Consider the following 22240-nt stretch of genomic DNA (forward strand, 5'->3'; position numbering starts at 1 on the left):
GCAGTCGAGATGACAGGCATCTTATCCGCATGGCTATAACAGATCATGCAGCCACATCTCGATCCCTGAGTCAACAGATGGGGACGTTTGCAAGACGACAACCATCTGCACGAACAGTTCGACGACGTTTGCAGCAGCACAGACTATCAGCTCGGAGACCATGGCTGCGGTTACCCTTGACGCTGCATCACAGACGGGAGTGCCTGTGATGGTGTACTCAACCACAAACGTGGGTGCACGAATGGCAAAACGTCATTTTTTCAGATGAATACAGGTTCTGTTTACAGCATCATGACGGTCGCATCTGTGTTTGGCGACATCGTGGTGCACGGACATTGGAAGCGTGTATTCGTCATCGCCATACTGGCGTATCACCCGGCGTGATGGTATGGGGTGCCATTGGTTACACGTCTTGGTCACCTCTTGTTTGCATTGACGGCACTTTGAACAGTGGACGTCACATTTCAGATGTGTTACGACCTGTAGGTCTACCCTTCATTCGATCCCTGCGAAACCCTACATTTCAGTAGAATAATGCATGACCGCATGCCTTTCTTGACACAGAAAATGTTTGACTGTTGCCCTGGACAGCACATTCTCCAGATCTCTCACCAATTGAAAATGTCTGGTCAATGGTGGCCGAGCAACTGGCTCGTCACAATATACCAGTCATTACCCTTTATGAACTGTGGTATTGTGTTGAAGCTGCATGGGCAGCTGTACCTGTACATGCCATCCTAGCTCTGTTTGACTCAATGCCCAGGCGTATGAAGGCCGTTATTATGGCCAGAGGTGGTTGTTCTGGGTACTGATTTCTCAGGAACTATGCACCCAAACTGCGTGAAAATGTAATCACATGTCCAGTTCTAGTATAATATATTTGTCCAATGAATTCCCGTTTATCATCTGATTTTTCTTCTTGGTGTAGCAATTTTAATCGCCAGTAGTGTAGATGGAGTGATGAGATAAGGAATGAGGAGGTTCTGCACAGAACAGGAGAGGAAAGGAATATGTGGAAAACACTGACAAGGAGAAGGGACAGGACGATGGACATTTGTTAAAGAAAGCTGGGAAAACGTTCCACAGTACTAGAGGGAGCTGTAGAGAGTAGTGACTGTAGACAAAGACATAGAATGGAATACATCCAGCAAATAATTGAGGTCTTAGGTTGTAACTGCTGCTCTGAGATGGAGGCTGGTACAGAATAATTCATGATGAGACTTTCACCTTTCAGACAGTGTACCTAGTCTGTCCAAAATACAGAGGGGTCCAAAAATGTATCCACTGTTTAAAAGTCCATAACTTGCAAATTAATTGACGGAGTTGTTTCATTTTTGGTGAAAGTGTAGCTTAAAGTCCAACTTAAAGATATCACTGTAGGTGTTCAAAATGGTCACCATTAATATCCACACACAAACGATGCCACCGAACTGCAGCATGAACTACCGACTGCAACATGTTCAGTTGGATATTTGCACATGAATGTACCATGGATTCTCAAAGTTCATCCAATGTGCGTGGCTTTTGTCAACGTCCTTTAGTGTTCCACACAGGTAAAAGTCCAGAGGCGTTAGGTCTGGGGAACGTGGTGGATACTCCACAGCACCTCTACGGCCTATCCATCTTCCTGGTACATTTTCGTCGAGATACGCCCTAACACGATCTTGTTGAAAGTAAACTCTTCTGTCTCCATACAAGTCTCGGATAGCAAATAAAATGGATGTCTGAAGCTTATAAAGGTACACCTCACCGGTAACTGTGCGTCAAAGAAGAATGGCCCAATCGAGCCCCAGTACGACAACCGACACCACACATTTACTCCTGGCAAATTCAGGGCTTTGTCTACATGGACGTTTGGATTTTTGGCGGCCCAGTAGATGCAATTGTGGTAATTTACTGCACCATTGAATTTGAACTGTGCCTCATCAGACCACACAATCATCTCTGAAAACTCTTAATCGTTGCGCACCATGTTAGCAAAACCATTCGCAGTACTCCATTCTACGATCTTGGTCGTCCTCGTTCATTGCGTGTAGTGATCGTGGGATGTAGCACTTCCACTTTGCTGTCTTCAAAATTCGCCAAACGCTTGAGCAACTCACCCCAGTTTCACGGGCACACTGTCTCACAGACTTCTGTGGTGAGTGAGTGAATTGTTGTAACACACGACGGGAGTTAGCTGGACTTGTTACTGTTACAGGTCGTCCAGATCATTGTTTGTGCACATCTTTAACACAGCCTTCAGCTTCAAATTTGTCTCGAATGCGACGAATCGTTAAACATGTCGGTGGCTCTGTTTGATACTCATTTCACCATTGCCATTGAACCTCATTAACGTTTTTGTACTTAAAATACCACTTCAAAACTTGCTCCAGCCATGTTTACTTGAGTAACTAGGTGCAACTAAGAACAAAACTCTCACTATCTGGCGACTGTCATCTGACAAAACAAAACAACGCAATACAACACTTGTGTGACGATTGCCGGAACTACAAACCATTACACTACCAAAGATGAGACAACTCTGTCAATTAGTTTGCCAGCTATGGTCTTTTAAACAGTGGATACATTTTTTTGGACCCCTCTGTATTAAATTCTGCATTTGAAAACATGAGCGACCAAAAATTTTCTGTTTGGGGGCATTGCCGCGGCACATATGCACATGTGACTCCAATACCGGTATACAAGCACTGACATGTAGACAGTAGATTAGTGTGTCATTTTTGTCTTTCTGACGTGTGTTCGGTAAATGTGGAAATGTGAGTTATGGCAACGTTATTACCAAATGTGTCCAAACAGTACCAATACGCTCTTATTCTTTTCTTAGCTGCCAAAGGATGAACACTGAGAGACATTCACCAGAGAATGAAGAATGTATAAAATGCACGTCCTCATACCGCAACTGTTGTAGTGCAGACATTATGCCGATTCGAGTAGGAGACACCCACCTATAGCCCCAATCGCTCCCCACGCAATCGACACGCTGTTACAGACTTGTTCGTGCAGCAAGACGCTGACTTTTACCAAACGGATAACTTCAACGTGATGTGTCAGTGACATGATTGCCACAGTGCTCACAGTGATTTTGCTGATAAGCATAGCAATTGTGGACTTTACGGCCTTCGAACAGAAAGTTTTATACATTCGCACAAGACAACAGCTTCTATTGCAACAGTTTTTTTAATTACCAACAAACTCACAAATGACTGCTGTGTAATAAACATTTTTCGTGTATAGAAACAACTGTAACAACTCGGACTACACACAGTACCTTGCACTGACACATTTGTCATTACCAAAAAATCAGTAAGTGTTCAGGAGCAACCACACAAATGAAATATGGCTCCCTTGATAACACAAAATATTCTGGAAGTAGCAGGTGCAGCTCAACAGACAGGTTCATTTTACAAGAATTCTGAACAGTGTAAGAGTGTACCACGCTTTAGACTGATAACCGAGATATGACCTTGTGCAATGTCTTCACAAACATATGACTGGATGGGCAAATTTTTCACCAATAGAAGCCCGTATCTTTTATACAATGGCAAATGTTCTATACAGTGTTAAGGACAGAAAGACATCATCACCACAGACGTTAGTGAACTCGTTTCATTAAGTTATGCACAGAATAGTGTAGATCACATTTTATGTAACTGTAATGGCCAATTTCAGGTAAGTTAGGTCGCCTTCAGACTTATAACTAAAATACTGCACTGTCAGTAGCAGCAGCATCAACCAATGAGCATTGTCACAAGTTGTAATGAACACCAGCTGATGCCGGTGGCACTGTCAGTCCATTATTCAAGTGCAAGTCTGAAGATGACCTAATTCAGCTGAAAGTGGTCATGATAGTTACATAAGATGTGATCTGGACCGTTCTGTGCATGAAAGAAACTACTTGGGCATATTACAAGACCACTAATATTCTCAGAATACAAAAATTATTTAGCTTGCCGATTGAGCTGTTCGCGTTCAGTGCAATTTCACAGTTCGAATTCTGGCCGTAGGCCCTTCTGCGTGCCTTGCTGAAGTGGATCTTCTTGGAGAATGAATACAGCAGAGGACAACTTAGTCATGACTTGAAGTTTGTTTCCAGAATGTGCAAAATTTAATAAAATTTCCTGGCAGATGAAAATTGTGCAAAGCTGGGGCTAAGACATAGGCCACAGTCTTCGGAGGCACAATTCACGTTTCAACTCGCAGCTCGAGTCTGTGAGAAGTTCTCCCTCGGGAACAACAGAGAGGTTTACTGTTAGAGTTTCTCACAGGTACATACGTTTAATGCACTGAGAAGTTTCAGTTCGTATACTCTCTGCTGCAGAGTGAAAGATTCAGTCACCAAACTCAAGTGCTTCATTTGTACGTCCTAGGGTGTGTTTGATGCAGCATTACAAATTACAGTGCGGTGACCTGGAGGAGATAATTCCACAACAAACTTCATGAAGCCAAAGCAAAGACCAACAGATGAAATAATAAATTATGAATATCACTGTTTCAGAATTTTGGTTTCTTAGTTGAGGATCATTTGCACAGAGTATTCTATGACAGTCAATTACTTGCTGCAAATACATGTCTACAACTATGACTCAATTAAAGAAATGTGACTGATAACTTATTCCAATCATCTTTTTATATAGGGTTTCACAGTGGTGAAGTTACTGAAAGTTAGACACACGCATCCACCTCAGGTGCTCCTGGTTGATTTGTAAATATTTTTATTTAGTGCTTTTCACACAATTGGCCAATTCTGGCCTTACAAGCCTTTCTCAAGTCCTACAGGTATCAACACCGACAGCATGTATTCATACTAATATCACAACTCCCAATATTTACCACGGCAAGTGGAATCACATACAGCAATGTATCTGGTTATAAATAACAGACATTGGCTTTTAGTAAGTGGGAATATGCTCAAGCAAGTGCCAGATTTAAAAATAAGTAACTAAATAAAATAAGATAAAAATTTAAAAAATAAAATAAATAAGTGTTTGCCCACACAAAAATGAGCACATCAATGGTACGCTGTCACTTTCGAAACAACAAAGTCAGTTACTTAAAACGGTGTATATTGGGAGCTACAATATAAGTATGCCTACATGTTGTCAGTAAAAATGAAATGATTGTACGACACTGCCAGCCGGGAGGCCCCATCCGTGGAAGATCGGCCGCCGAGTGCGAGTCTCATTTCAGTCGACGCCACATCGGGCATCTCGCGTGCCGGTAACGAGGATGAAATGACAACGAGGGCAACACAATACCCAGTCCATGAGCAGAGGAAATCTCAAACCCGGCCGGGAATCAAACCCAGGCCAGCTGCACGGGAGGCAAGCACGTAACCACTCACCTACGCAGGCAGACAAGTAGTCAGTATTTTGATACCTACAGGACTTCAGAACAATCTGCACGGCTGAAACTGGCCAGCTACTAAAACATAGTGAATAAAAATATTGGCAAACTGAGCAATAACAGACAATGTGGAACCGTGCCCCTAACCTCCAACAAGTTATTATCTCGTGGACAGACCTCAGAGGTGATGCTGGCGACGCTCAGCATGCTGCTCTCCATGTCGGCCGGGGGCCGCACGTGGTCCAGCTGCGAAGTGCAGCTGCTGGAAGCACTCACACAGCCGTTGTCCCCGGACAAGTTCTCCAGGCTGCTGAGAGCCCTCCGCACCTGTGCACAGTCGAGCAGGAAATAATATTTCAACTTTCGTTGCACTGATGGCATCGTGTATGTCACAGAGTTCGACTACACGGTAATAGAAATGCTGCAGATGTGGAGTGCAATTAATAGTGCACTGCAGTCTATTTAGAGGACATCTGTGTCATTGGTCACAGCTGTACTCAGTTAATGGAAAAATGATACTCAAGTGAGAGATGCTGAACAAAGACACTGCTGTCAGGGAGCAGAATGTTAGAATCTTGTCTTGCAAAGTTATTTAAAACAATGGGTACATAATAAAGTCATTAACCATGCCTTCTACAATTTATCAGAATATCTGGACTAATGGATGTAAGCCCACTTAACTCTAACATTTGTATTAAACAGATGTTGACTTTACACAGAATACCAACAGCTGTCTATATACTGGCAAAGTAATGTAAATGTTTTTATTTGAAGTATCAGATAAAAACACCTGATGAGTAGTACAAGATGATGAGAAAAGGCACATTTTAAAGCAGCTGTTTTTCTCCTAAAATACAGAAATAACTTAAGCCACTTATTCCTTAAAGAATAAAACTTCCGTGTATACAACAGCTCGAAATGTTTGATTATTTTACAAATGATAATGCGTTAAATTATTTGATTTTAAGCGTGTAAGTGCGAAAAAGATTAAGGAAGGTTTGAAATAATGATTAAAATTTGTCGGCAGTCACTAAGTGTTCTCGTTATGAAACACTTGATGAATATAAACTAAGATATTTGCTCTTCATTTTAAGCAAAAGCTAGTTTTTCAATGTTTGTCATCATATCTCCTGAGCTATATGTTGGGACTGTGTTGCAAATATAGTTAGTAGTAAAGAACTAATAAATTAAGTCACACCTGAGATTGAAGTTTGACTCCGTGAACAATGGAAATTTATTAAGTGATTGACTTTTTTCCCCACCATTTTGTGGGGGGATGTCAACAAAAACATGTTTCGTATAGGTTTGAAGTAATGTGTAAGCTTTGTTTGAAGTTGCTAAGCGCTTTCTTTCTCAAATACCGGATGAATTAAGTTAGTGTATTTGCTAGTTGTTATTTATGCTGCCTCTAGACAAACATACTGTTTCTACCTGTAATACTCATCTTAATGTGTAATTTAATATTTTCCAGGCAAATTAAATGTTCGAAGAGATTTCGGGACAGCAGATGGTTGTCGTAAACTTCGTTCCACGATATTTCAACTGGTCTGAAGATGACTGGAGGTGTCCAGTTGAAATATCGTGGAACGGACTTTACAACGACCGGCTGCGATCCCAAAATCTCTTCAAACATCGTCTTAATGTGTTAAACGTTTATCATAAGATTATACAGGGTGGTGCAAATAAAAGTAACCCAGACAAGTGGATATGGCTGGATGTGAGCGTGTGCATATAACCACACCATGTGTACACCTGCCACATGATCCACACCAGTACACAGTTTAGTAGCACACTTACACAATCTCCTCACCTGACAGTGTTGTCAACAGAGGTAAGTCTGGTCACAGCTCAAGCAAGCCACACAGATTACCTGATTCTCAGTGTGTGATTACTTTGTGTGGGGAGCCCTCAAGTTTAAGGTGTATCGCAACATGCTTTGTAGTCTTCAAGAACTGCAGCAGAACATTCTGCACGAGATCGCAGCTGTCCAGCCTCGATCCGCCTTCAGTAACTTGCTGACCGGCCCCAAAAGCACTAAGAGACGAATGGTGGCCACTTTCAACATCTGCTATAGTCAGATTATCACTGTATTTCCTTTCCTCTACTGTGTTTCCTCATACCCCAGAACTACGTTCTCCGGGCCACTTTAATCTGTCCCATCTTGTACTGCTTCATGAGTGGAGTATGACAGCTATTCAAATTTTTAAATTCGACCAATAAACGAAATATTGAAACTTGAGTTTTTACTCCGCCTATACTGCAACTGGCACTGGATTCCAGGTTAATAGAGATCTCTTGTTCTATACATATTTAGCAACTGCAAAGCTCTGATGGGTTCACCAGTACAAGGGACGTTTGAAAAGTCCGTGCATAGTCCAAGAGATTGCACCGCCGGCGTGTATCGAGGTCACATTTAGTTATTAGCATCTTTGGAAAGAACGCACACCAAGTTTCAGCCATATTGGTCCATTTCTTCGTGTTTGGTATTCGTGTGAATCAAGGCAGTCGAGTGACTGTCAAAAAATGGACAAAGAAGAATTTCGAGTGGTGATTAAACATTACTTTATGAAAGGCAAAACGCCTCAGGTGACTCAAGAGGAGCTTGATAAACATTACGGTGACTCTGCACCTTCGATTAGAACAGTTTATAAGTGGTTTCAAAATTTTCAGAGTGGCCATATGGGCACAAGTGATGCTGAACGTTCTGGATGCCCTGTGGAGGTTACGACTCCAGGAATCATTGATAAAATCCATGAGATGGTGATGGATGACAGAAGAGTTAAGGTGCGTCAGACTGCTAGTGCTGTGGGCATCTCGAATGAACGGGTACATAATATTTTGCACAAACATTTGGACATGAGAAAACTATCTGCAAGATGGGTTTCACAATTGCTCACGGTTGACCAAAAACGGAATCGTGTGAAGTGTTGCAAGGATGGTTTGCAGCTGTTCAGGATGAATCCGCAGGACTTTAAGTGTTGTTTCGTCACTGTGGATGAAACATGGATACATTATTATACTCCTGAGACCAAACAACAATCTAAACAATGGGTGACCAAGGGAGAATCTGCACCAAAAAGGCGAAGACCAGTCCTTCGGCCGGAAATGTTATGGCGACTGTCTTTCGGGATTTGCAAGGTATAATCCTCATCGACTATCTGGAAAAGGCTAAAACTATTACAGGTGCGTATTATTCATCGTTATTGGACCGTTTGAAAACCGAGCTGCAAGGAAAATGCTGGCGATTGGACCGCAAAAATGTCCTTGCCCATCACGACAATGCATCAGCACACACCTCAGCAGTTGTCATCACAAAATTAATGGAAATACGATTCCAACCTCCCCCCCCCCCCCCCCCCCCCCCCGGGCCCGCCTCTCCACATTCCCCAGACTTGGCTCCCTTGGACAACTATTTGTTCCCCAATTTGAAGAAATGGCACGCGGGCAATGATTTTATTCAAACGAGGAGGTGATTGCAGCAACTAATAGCTATTTTGCAGCCTTGGACAATTCCTACAATAACAAATTAGAAAAGTGTTGGACAAAGTGTATAAGTTTAAAAGGATACTATGTCGAAAAATAAAAAAAGGTTTACCCCAAACACGTAAGTAGTTTTTATTTTTGCACGGGCTTTTCAAATGCCCCTCGAAATATACAAATGTTTTGTATTTGTGAGTGCTCAGAAATATTCTAATTTCCAAAAATGGCAACTAGACTGAGGTGAGAGCAGCATGCGGCTCACTAGTCTAATTGTGGCCATCCCTGCTATGTAAGTTCTGCATAGGGCACCGGCTCAGAAGAAAATCGCCATACTGGTGGAGGCAGCTTGCAACACTGACCAGAACACTGTCTGTACAACAACACAGTAATGTCGGATAAATGCTTCACGAGTTCTTGCCATGTCAGATTTACATTCAGTGTCGAGCTTTTGACCACTTGAAAATTAGAGAAATGCTGTGTCCAGTAAAAGACAGCCTTAGCTCCACGTTCCTTCTTCATAAAATACCATGTGAATCTGTTACCATTTACATTAGTTAATCAATATAAACATTTTCAGGATGCTGCCACATTAAATATCGTAACTTCAACAAATTTGCTGTTCCCCAAAACAGCCTCATGAACGTACATACATTTATGTTATACGAAACATAAATATTATCTCATGCATCTAATTACAGGTATTCTGTCATCAAAGAAGTCACTGAGATTTAAATTTGTAACAACTACTTTAACCGGGACAATGCCTATACCATAGGTGCATGGAAACAATTGCTTGATGCTGAATGATAACAGAGAAATATGGTGAGTCATCAACCGTCTAGTGAAATCAGCATCACTACCAATATTCTTCAGTCATAAATATCGACATAATCTCTGGCAGCACAATACGTGACTTTGTGAAATCTCCAACACATAATTCAATGATCATAATTCAACGAACTAAATAAAGTACCAAATGGCCTACTGAAATCTCCTGAAGATCACTATCGAGGAAGTCGTCAAAAGCTATGTTGTCACAATAATACATGATAATGCATATAACAATATTTGTTTACGGTTCATTTAAGTTTTTTTATAACTTTTTGCTTTAAAATTTTCACAGATTGGTCTGTGTATGTTAAGTAAAGTGTACTATACCGGAGATTGAGGTTCTTTGCATTGTATGTGAGTAATGTAAGTAAAATACTAAATAAATTATTTATTATATTAAATAACTTTCCGATGACCTTTCGTATTTAAAAATATTTGTGTGTATAATTTGTTCATGTTGATGCAAATTTGACAATTTAAGAAATGGTCACGCTTAGCAACAATATAAGAAATAGGTGTCATGTAAAAGCCAGTGTGCTTCTGTTTAAAACAAAAGTAGCTCTGGGAAGAGGAAAAAATGGCAATGGTGAATTGGTGCACTACCTAGAGAAAACGCAGAAAGTCACACAGTCTGTAGGCAGCAGTGACTGAGACAACACCTTTGTGAAGCAGGAGAAGCTTTGCCTGCAAATTCGCACAAAATGCCTCGGATGGATACTGTAAATGGCTTACGACATAGATGAGAGTTGTTGGGCTAATATATGTAGAATTGAACTACGCCAAGAAGAGAAATTGAGCCCATACAGTAAGAGACTTGCAGACCATATTGTGGGTAGTGTAGCCACCGTAATTGTTCGCCACACCCAAGCCTACAGCCACCATATAAGACTCTTTTATTGTAAATTTACATTTGTACAGTGTGAATCATTAATTTAAACTGTGTTTTAATAATCATTCTTGAACTTTATGGAAAGTGGTTCAACCTGTTATTTCATCCTAATCATACACCTATATAAGATTCCTTCCTGGTGTTTGATGAACCCGAGTATCCTATTTTATAAATGTATGTAGTGCCCAGTTAATATAAAGAGGCGCCATTTAAATTGTTTTTGTTTTGTCTTAAAAATTACAAAATGTTATAGTAAAAGTTTACTTACATAAAACTCAGAGTGTAGCTAAGGTATTAGAATCTGGTAAAAGACTATACAGAGTTTGTTCAACGAATTATAGCTTTTGAAAGTAAATTCCAGTAACAAAGAGATTTTCTTGAAGTGAAATGATCAGTATAAAAGTGTGCACTTTAGTATCTAAGTATTCTAGTATTTAAGTTTGTTTATTATAGAAAATGATTTTCTATATATCCCCCTGGGCAATTTTTTTTTAGCTTCCCTGAAGTTATCTACTGGGCTTGTTCTCTTTTTAAAATGCAATGTATAAGGGTGTAGAACTCAAAAAGAAATTCCAGTGTCTGCACCAACATTGTTTATGTAGAGTAATATTTATTTGAAGAACCAAATTAAACAGTAGGAGGAAAGCAGGCAAAACTCATACTTCTGATTTTCCAATACTTCACTGTTTCATTGCCTGGTGACCATTAGTACGTGTCATAAACCACTAAATGAATTTGGAACTGAGTTGTCCTAGCTTCAGTATAATATTATTCATACTGCGTTTTTATTCAACCGCTTGGTAAAATCTTAGGAAAAGAATTGAATAGTCTGATTTATTTATTCATTAGACACAAAACACGGTCAAAATCCTTGAAAAGGGTAACTCTATTGACTAGCTTTTCCTATTAACAGGGCTACTCTCCCATAATGTACTTTATTTGGAAACTAAACTATTTGTTCTGTTGGGGTATAGTATATGTGACAACATAGACAGGTTTTTCTGTTATTTAGGCAAAAGCATACTAAACTACAATAGTAAAGGTAGGGTTATATGCAGTCACGTATCTGGAAAAGTTTTATACAAGACAATAGTTCCTCTTAAGAATACAGTCATGTCCTAATTAAAAGGACGGTACAAAATACTTTATTTTATTTTTTGATTTATGTATTTATTATTTGAATTGACAGTTAAAGAGAGAAGTGGATTGCTCACCATGAGGCTGGGCAGAGACCTCTTACGGTTCTGCCGCACTGAGCCACCCGACTGCTGTGTGGTGACATTTATGGCAGCTGCCACAGCCTCTGCTTCGGCAGCCAACGCGGCGCCGGTCTCGGAGCTCGTCGTCATGGAGATGAGGCTGGTCATCAGCGACGGAGGACGTACGGCGTCGAGCTCAGTCGATTCACTTCCTTCTGGCACTGTCAGGCTGGGGAAGGACACGTCATTGGGTGACACCTGCCAAACGTAAAGAAAATTAGAATCGTGCTGAAGGAATTACTCTTAACCTCATGTACTAGTCCTGGATGGAATCACAAAAGTATTAGGAAAAGGACAGTGCTACTCACCATACAGAGGAAATGCTGAGTCACAGCCAAGCACAATGAAAAGACAATTACACATTTAAACTTTTACTCAACAGGCACACTTATGAAGTAGAAAACACACACACACACACACACACACACACACACACACACATTCACATAAGTACAACACACACACATGGCTACTGTCTCTAGCTGCCATGGCCAGACTGAGTGATGTGTGTGTGGGTTGAGCTTGTGCGAATATGTGTGTTGTATGCCAAAAAGTTTAAATGTTTAGTGTCTTTTCATTGTGTTTATCTGTGACTCAGCATTTCCTCTACATGGTGAGATGCAATCTATCCTTTTCATAATATTGTTGTTAGAGAAACATTTGACATCCCTTTGAATGATGCACGAAATCATGTACAGCAAATGAGGTGTGTCCAAATGTTTCTCTGATCTGTTGTATTTCTTACTTTTAGACAAATCATTTCACGAAACATTTTATAGATTTTTTTATAAAAATATTTTTTATTCATTTAATCTATCTGGAGTACATTAAACAACAATATGGTGAGGATAGATTCCCCCCAAACCCCTAAATTTTTACATTGTTTGCAATAAATATAACGAGTGCTGATTTTAAAACTAACTAATATGGAATATACAAACTTTACAGGTTGAAAACGTAGGGATATCTAGAAGTCGTACCAAACGTCTGGTACAAACCCGACCAAACTACACTGTGGCATAAGAGCGTAAGAGTTCTATGCAATATTGTAGATAACAGGATATATCTTACTTGTCATTTGACAGACAATTCATATACGTGAACTTTCCGATGACCTTGCCTTTTGAAGGCAATTTTCCTACACCTCACAGTGCACTCAAACCTTCAACTTACCATCAAATTTCCTTTAAAAAACATTAAAAAAACATCCCAGGTCCAGCTGCTATGTGCTGCAGTATCTAGACTATCAAGAAGTTTCCTCACACACACAAATTCTGCTACAGAGTGAATAATGAATTATGGAACTCACAATTTTTTTCACAAGTTCTACACTGACTAGTACACCACTTCCTGAAACCACAGACAATTAAATTTCATCACTAAGTGGATAATGACAAGTGTGGAGAGTGAATTTCTCGAACTGGGTAAATAACCTTTTTCAAGCAAAAATACATTTTAACTATATATGATGGTAGTATCTGTTCCCGAAAGAACAGTTTCCGTTGATGACCATGCAGCTTTGATAGAAATGAAATGAAAATTAAATGGACACCATAGATGAAAACAGGCGTTGATATACTTCATTGGGGACATGTTGAAAATGTGTGCCCCGACCGGGACTCGAACCCAGGATCTCCTGCTTACATGGCAGAAGCTCTATCCATCTGAGCTCAGATCGATAGAGCTCTGCCATGTAAGCAGGAGATCACGGGTTCGAGTCCCGCTTTGGGGCACACATTTTCATCATGTCCCCAATGAAGTATATCAACGCCTGTTTGCAGCTAGGGTGTCCATTTAATTATCAAAAATACATTTGTTATATGTAGTCCATTTTCAGGTGAACTTTTGTTCAATTCTTCTCCAGTAAGTTTATTGGATCTCTGAAGTACTTGCAAAACATCAATATGCAGTTGGGTCAGATAGCTGAGCACGTTAACATGCCACTTCTGGGATTTTGGGGAGGAAAGTCAGCCCCGGATCAAATCCATCTTGCAGATTAACAAATAGGGCTCATGAGGTGAACAGCACAGATGTAGCTTTTTAGGTGGTTTCTCAGATCCAACTATGTAAAAATGCCGGGCTGGTACACGTTTCCTGACTCAGATAAATGCTATGCAAACATTTAGCAAATGTTCTCTGACTTTACTCTAAATGCAGATAGATGTGATGTAAAGTTTCCGTCCTCAGGAGAGTGGTGGTGTCAGGAGCGACATCCGGCCACCAGTTGCCACAAAGATTGCCAGATACCATCAAGAAAGCCAACTCCACAGAGAAATGTGAAAAATGCAAAAAAAAAAAAAAAGAAGACCCAAATACAGCTGCCATGGTCTCAGAACATTTTCCAGGCAAAAATTTATTTTATTCCAGTAACAATGCCAATTTTTCCATACAGCTGTATCACACAACTTTATGTTAAGTTCAATAACCTGATTTTAAGGCCACATACTATTTGTTCACAATATCCTGACAGAGTTCTCTGCCGAGTGTGGGAGTGCAGAAAGCAAGCTTCACCCACAGGTACACTACAAATTGTCAGTGGCGTGGAGAGTGGTGGTGTGGAAGGAGGGGAGGTGCAAACAAACTACGCTTTCCTCATGCAGGGCTGGCTCTTTAATGTCACAAAATTTTTCATGCAAACATTTATACTCTTAACTGCTTGTGCAATTACAAGTTACATTTAGCTATGGCTTGCATCTGTCAGGTAAAGTAAATCGATATTGCATTTTACTGCAGAATTGTTTAATATGTTTTTAGTTTTAATTCACAAGAATTTGATTCTAAACCTCTCACCCCATTGGTCGATGACTGTCACAGTCAACTGGCGATTGTGCGCTGTGTACTGTAGACTAGCAACTATTGCACCTGTCTTGAAAGACAAAGATGAGTTGAGAACACAAACTCCACAATGCCACACACACTACTGTTGTTTGTTTATTCATTTCCAAGCGAGCTTCCCGCCCTTAAAATGGCCACTGAACCAGCTATTTGAAAGTTAGAAAGAGAGAACTGCCATACACTGCACGCGAGTTTACTGCTTCATATCGCACTTCATTAAAAATTTTCACGCAAATGCTTCGTTGTACGTCCGGAGATACATTAAGTTACTACAGAGCACAACATGGCATGACAACAACATCATAAAGGCTACCATATGCCCAAGTATTGTATTTTTAGATTACTAGTTTGTTTTATTTATCTACTTACCAATTATCCTTCAAAGACTACCGTCATGGATTCTCTTACATCTAACCAGACAAAACTCATTTCATATTCCTCTCTACACAAATCTTTAGTAAAAGACAAAACGTTCATTTGTTTTGAAGGGAAACAGAGTAAATATTGGCAGTGGTCAGGTGAATGACACCTTTTGCCTGAGTCAATCTACTTCCACTTCTCCAGAACTAGGTAGCTGTGGCTAAAGACACTGAATAAACAACAGTGGCCTTGTAAAGTATCATATCCACTACGAAAGTTGAATGCCAAAATGCAAACAGCAAACATGTTGTATAGATTAGTGTATTAAAAGACATTAAATTTGTGGGAAGTACGGATTAGAGAACAAACTAGCTGATGTTATAAAAGTGAAACAGACTACAACTGTGTAAAAGTGAACTGACAGGGCCAAAACAGTACTGTGCAATTCAATAAGACAGACCTATTTGTGACTGAAAACTGTTTTTCTTCCCATATACTTAGTGTATGCGGTTCAGAAATATATTTATAAATATAATTTTTATTTTTTATTTTTTTTATTTTTATTTTTTTTTTTAAAGTAAAGCAAGCATTTACTTTTACCTCTTCATTCCACGTGTCCCCAGCACCATAGCTCTGTCGCATTACGATAGCCGAGTCTAGAACTCCGGTCCTCCCCAAAGGTCCACCGGCATCTAGTGGTGAAGGCGTCTGCACAGAATCGACATCAGATATCGTGTGGTCACCAGTCGGCAGCCTGGGCCGCACCGAGCCAAAAGCGCCTTCCACTAACTCGGCACCTTCCACCTTGGCTGCAGCATTCTCCTCCGTCGGCCACTCCGGCAGCCTGTCACCCGAGGGAGACTCCTTCTGTTTCGACTCTGACGAATACGAGCCGGGTGTCGCTATGTTGGGCCTGTTGAGGTTGGAGTCGGGGCTGAGAGAGTCCAGAGAATACGTACGGTCGTCGGGCACTACGTTTGCCGGCATCTCTAAATCAGTTTCTGTGGATTCGAGACCGAGTTGTAAACCGGAGCCTTCGGTAGGCGAGACGAGGGTGTGCTCCTGAATGTCACTCAGCAGCCTCTGGATCGACGGTTTACAGTCTCGTCTCCCTCTCCTCGGCGAAACGTCGGCCGGAGTAGCTATGGCGATAGCTCGTACCGAGCACGGTGCCTCTTCGCCGACTGCCGTGGGAATGTCACCGTCGTGCCGATTGACGTCTGAAAGTGAGTCGGTGTTAGATTCACTACAAGGACCCACAATCTCGTAAGGTGTCACAGCTGCTTCGCTTACAGCGGCAACAGCTTCAGGCCTCGATAATGAACTCTTAACCTCTTGTCTCACATCAGGCACACTTGCAAACTTCTCTGACTGGATTGTGGCCTCATCAGGGAGATCAGTTTTATATGCCAACTTCGCCTCCGAAGTACAAGAGAGATCGGCGACTCCTAGGGTACCGACAGCACCCTCTGCACGTTCCAAATTGTCCAGCAGGCCAATCATGACGTCACTAATGTCAGTACACGCCTCTTCTGCTACCTGCAGATGTTCTGCAGATTCACCGTCTATGACATTACAAGGAATGCTGTCCTTATCCAGTTCGTCGAGAACTGACCGAGCGTTATCGAGGTCTCCGAGATTGATGACATCCGGTTCACTGACATAAGCCCTATCAGAAAACCCATCCCCAGGACTGTCATCCTCCTCTTTCACATCGAGATTGAGGATATTTTCAGCACTATCACAGACAGCTGTCACTTGTGCATCTACTCCTCGGTGTTCCTCCTCTGCAGAACCGAGTTCATCACCATCAGACACAAACTGTTCTTTTAGCACATCACATGCTCTTTCTGGGACATGGCCTTTGTCACACTGAAACTCGTATGTTTTGTTACTGTGTACATCAACATTCAGTGACATAACATTGTGATTGGGAGAGATATCTAACTGGTCCCCTAACAAATACTCCTGATCTGTACATTTTAGCTTATCGGGACTCGGTGTCGAGTGAGGCAGTTCTAAACTGTACTTCAGCTCGCTCTCCAACAACGAGGGCTCACCAGCAGTCACTCTACCATCAGCAGAATCCTTAACATCCTCTGAACAATCTGCAGAGATACGAGATTCCACTAAATAGGCTTCAGTTTCATTACTGAAAACTTCACACTCTGCCATAACATCTTTGATATCTCGGATGTCATTGTCATAAAGTGGTTCATTCTTATCAGTTTCCACAAAAATTTCTGGTGAGTGGCACGGCAGAACGTTATGTACCGTCCTCGTCTCTCGTACTGTCGCATCTAACAGCCTGTTGTCAACACACACCGGTGCAAGATCCGAAGTGGAAGCGTCTGCCGTGACGCCATCCGCCACAAAGACGTCCCCACTGAGTCTCTCCTCGCTCGGCAGTCGTTCCCTGTCCGCGTCACCGGTATACGGTACTCTACACCGTCGAATCTCTACGTCAGTCTTATTGACAGAACTGCCACTGTCACCTGTGGACAAAGTCTCCCTCGTATCCGTATCGCGAAGCCTGTTATCCATTTCGTCACTTGCCGTCGAGCCACTTTTACTGGCAGTTTCCGTCCGGCAAGACTCGTAGTCTGCCAGACGACCGCTCACACCGCTGACTCTACCGACGGCCGCGGGGAGGCCTCCGGCAGGAACACTCGGGCTGCTGTCCGGTGCCCCTCCAGTCGGCGGATGTGCTCGAGGAAGGAGCTGCTCCGTCGGCTTGGTGCTGGTGGTGGCCGTGTCCGTGGTGGTGACGGTGGTGGTGGTGCTTGCGCCGCCTCCGCCGTCCGCCGCAGTCTGGGCAGCAGCAGGAGGAGGAGGCGGCAGCCTCTCGTTTTTTGGCGGTCGGCTTCCGTCGTCGTCAGCTGTCCTCAGAGACAGGACCGCCATTCTCGACTCGAGCTGTGCAATGCCGTGCTCGTGGTTCCGCGTTCGGCTGAGCGCCTCTGCCTTCTGTGCTTGCATGTTTCGGTCCACCTGAGCAGTCACAACAAACAAACAATATTTAAAGTGTATATAATAATACTCCATATAAGTATATACAATAATACTGTTACATTCCATCCTGGATTTTCCATTGTTTGATATTTAAAGAAACATTTTTCTTAGAAGTAGATACCTTAGGGGTTGCGAAGCAACTCAAATCGCTTGATACGGGTAAGTCTTCAGGTCCAGATGGTATACCGATTAGGTTCCTTTCAGATTACACTGATACAATAGCTCCCTACTTAGCAATCATATACAACCGCTCGCTCACCAATAGATCTGTACCTACAGATTGGAAAATTGCGCAGGTCGCACCAGTGTTTAAGAAGGGTAGTAGGAGCAATCCATCGAACTACAGACCTATATCGTTGATGTCGGATTGCAGTAGGGTTTTGAGCATATACTGTATTCAAACATTATGAATCACCTCAAAGGGAACGATCTGTTGATACGTAATCAGCATGGTTTCAGAAAACATCGTTCTTGTGCAACGCAGCTAGCTCTTTATTCGCACGAAGTAATGGCCGCTATCGACAGGGGATCTCAAGTTGATTCCGTATTTCTAGATTTCCGCAAAGCTTTTGACACCGTTCCCCACAAGCGACTTCTAATCAAGCTGCGGGCCTATGGGGTATTGTCTCAGTTGTGTGACTGGATTCGTGATTTCCTGTCAGGAAGGTCACAGTTTGTAGTAATAGACGGCAAATCATTGAGTAAAACTGAAGTGATATCAGGTGTTCCCCAGGGTAGCGTCCTGGGACCTCTGCTGTTCTTGATCTATATAAATGACCTGGGTGACAATCTGAGCAGTTCTCTTAGGTTGTTCGCAGATGGTAAATTTACCATCTAGTAAGGTCATCCGAAGACCAGTATCAGTTGCAAAGCGATTTAGAAAGGATTGCTGTATGGCGTGGCAGGTGGCAGTTGACGCTAAATAACGAAAAGTGTGAGGTGATCCATATGAGTTCCAAAAGAAATCCGTTGGAATTCGATTACTCGATAAATAGTACAATTCTCAAGGCTGTCAATTCAACTAAGTACCTGGGTGTTAAAATTACGAACAACTTCAGTTGGAAAGACCACATAGATAATACTGTGGGGAAGGCGAGCCAAAGGTTGCGTTTCATTGGCATGACACTTACAAGATGCAACAAGTCCACTAAAGAGACAGCTTACACTACACTCGTTCGTCCTCTGTTAGAATATTGCTGCGTGGTGTGGGATCCTTACCAGGTGGGATTGACAGAGGACATCGAAAGGGTGCAAAAAAGGGCAGCTCGTTTTGTATTATCATGTAATAGGGGAGAGAGTGTGGCAGATGTGATACGCGAGTTGGGATGGAAGTCATTAAAGCACAGGCGTTTTTCGTCGCGGCGAGATCTATTTACGAAATTTCAGTCACCAACTTTCTCTTCTGAATGCGAAAATATTTTGTTGAGCCCAACCTACATAGGTAGGAATGATCATCAAAATAAAATAAGAGAAATCAGAGCTCGAACAGAAAGGTTTAGGTGTTCGTTTTTCTCGTGCGCTGTTCGGGAGTAGAATGGTAGAGAGATAGTACGATTGTGGTTCGATGAACCCTCTGTCAAGCACTTAAATGTGAATTGCAGAGTAATCATGTTGATGTAGATGTAGATTTTTAATCCAGATGCATATGTAGATGTAGATTTTTAATCCAGATGCATATATAGATGTAGATTTTTAATCCAGATGCATTGTTGTCCTTCAGAAGGATTTTTGCAGAGGAGGTTCAAACTTCTTATACTACAACTCTGTTCTACCTTCCAACAGATGGTATTAGTATATACTTCTAACAACTGACTAATACCACTGTTGAAATCATCATCTAACGTTCACTGTTAAGTTAGCATTATTCCGTGCGCCGGCGAAAACTTGGTTTGCTGAAAATGGATTATCTGCCTGCCTGGCCGGCCTTCTAGTTGATAGGTAAGTATGACTTCTTGGTGCACATTTGTATTAGAGAAATAACAGTTTACATATTCTCTCAGAATGTCTTATTAGTACAGTAAAGAATAACATGGGTAGTTGCATCCCTTTTATAAAATCAGTGACTGACTGTTTAAGGACATTAGCTTCATGCAGACAAAAATCAGATGCAATGTTTTCCGTCTTTTGTCTTTTGTGGTAACACAAGTACACATGTGCTTACACACTATTTTGGAAAGTATGGGGTAAAGCTGTTTACTCAAGGCCAACCTGTAATATATGGGTTGACGTTCTGGTGTGGAGGGCCAAGTAATAGATATCTGCCATGGCTTGTACCACAACAGAATGCTGGCATATTGCCAGAAAAATACATGGTGTACGAGGGGGGACCCAAAAGAAACTGGATTGTTGTCATAAAGATTTTATTGATGAACCTTTTTACAAAATTACTTCAGTCACCTTCAAAATACTCTCCATTACATACAATGCACTTGTCAAGTCTCTTTTCCCACTGTTGGAAGCATGTTTGGAGCTCTTCAAGTTTGATATTGTCCAGTGCCCTTTGCGAAGCTGTTTTTACTGCCTCCAAATCGTCATAAAGCTCCCCTTTTAGCGTTTTTTTTTTTTTTTTTTTTAATTTGTGGAAATAGGAAAACGTCACACGGGGCTAGGTCCGGCGAATACGGAGCGTGGGGAACAACAGACCACCTCTGAGATGCCAAATAGTGGGTCACTCGTAAGGCCGTGTGTGCTGGAGCGTTGTCGTGGTGCAGAAACCAGCCACCTGATCGCCAAAGTTCCGGGCGTTTCCTCCTCACAGCCTCTCGCAGACGCCTTAAAACATCCAAGTAAAAGTGCTGGTTAACAGCCCAGCTAGGGGGTACGAATTCCCGATGCACAATTCCACTAACATCAAAAAAGACAATGATCATCATCTTCACATTTGACCTCACTTGCCTTGCTTTTTTTGGTCTGGGAGAGTTGGGAGTGCTCCACTGGCTTGACGCTTGCTTGGTTTCTGGGTCATACCCGTAACACCAACTCTCATCCCCTGTAATGCCTTTGTTCAAGAAGTTTGGATCACGTGCAATCTCTGTTTTCAAGTCCTGACACACATTCACGCAGATGGTTTTTTGCTCCTGTGTGAGAAGGCGGGGAACAAATTTAGCAGCAACACATCTCCTGTGCAAATCCTCACTCAAAATCCGCTGGCACAAGCTCCAACTGATTCCTGTCTCTGCTGAAATTTGGTCGATCGTTTGGGGACGATCCTCGTTGATCTTTTGGCGGACCTTTCTCAATGTTCTCCTCATTTCGCAATGTTGAAGGGCATCCAGAACGAGCTTGGCCTTAAACACACATCTCACCACATTTAAAGCGCCCAAACCACTCGAAAACCTGTGTGCTCATGGCGTCATCCTGGAAAGCTTCCTGAAGCATTTGGTGTGTCTCCGTTACAGTTTTTTTTTGAGCAGGAAACAAAATTTCATACACTCTCTTTGTTCTTTTCAAGTTGCCATAACGACTTCGCAGAGGTAACCCGCCAACAGTCAGAGAAACACAATACCACACTTGCACTTTCAGCTCTACACTGACACCGTCTGCACAGCTGCTTCATGAAGGTCTCTACTAACACCATCTAGCGTGAGAACCCTGCACGACGTCTACGAGTGGCAGTGCCCTCGGAGTCCGGTTTCTTTTGGGTCCCCCCCTCGTATGTAAAGTACGGGAACACTTTCAATTATTTATTGCACAAGAACTAAACATTGTACAGATGTCATACATATTGCATTTTGAAGAGAAATTCTGATTCTTTTTTTTTTTTTTTATTTTATTTTATTTTTTTTTTTAACAAACATTCGATATGCGAACCGTGAGTGACCCAGCAGACGTCAATACGGCAATCAAATTCTTCCCATACTCATCCCAGCATGGCATCATTGACTGTGGCAGTCGCTTCCCATATTCTCTCCTGCTACATCTCGTGATAGGGGCGGTCCATACACCAGATGTTTAATGTGTCCCCACAGAAAAAGTCATAAAGAGTCAGATCTGGTGCTGGGAATGCCATTTCATGAAACAGCTGTCCCCTTCTGTGGCACGGCCGATCCATCGAAGTGGAAGCTCCGTGTTCAGATACCCCCGAACTTCACTATGAAAACGGGGTGGAGCCCCATCCTGCTGAAAGATGAAAAGAGAGTCCAATTGCATTTGAGGCATCAGCCATTGCCGCAACATGTCCAAGTAGGAATATCCAGTGACAGTGTTCTCGGCGAAGAAGAATGGCCCG

General features: G+C 42.1%; 1 protein-coding gene across 1 annotated transcript in view; it reads right to left on the bottom strand.

The window, feature by feature from the left end:
- Window positions 1-22240, bottom strand: part of LOC124552268 (serine-rich adhesin for platelets-like) — an 820531-nt gene that overhangs the window by 47031 nt on the left and 751260 nt on the right. The window contains exons 29-31 of the mRNA XM_047126548.1: window positions 15601-17991; window positions 11761-12003; window positions 5524-5673 (exon numbers count right to left, since the gene is read on the bottom strand). Of these exons, the coding sequence (XP_046982504.1) occupies window positions 5524-5673; window positions 11761-12003; window positions 15601-17991 (2784 nt within the window). The remainder of the gene's footprint in view (window positions 1-5523; window positions 5674-11760; window positions 12004-15600; window positions 17992-22240) is intronic.

This window comes from Schistocerca americana, chromosome 10, assembly GCF_021461395.2.
Source record: "Schistocerca americana isolate TAMUIC-IGC-003095 chromosome 10, iqSchAmer2.1, whole genome shotgun sequence".
In the NCBI taxonomy this organism is placed as follows: Eukaryota; Metazoa; Arthropoda; class Insecta; order Orthoptera; family Acrididae; genus Schistocerca; species Schistocerca americana.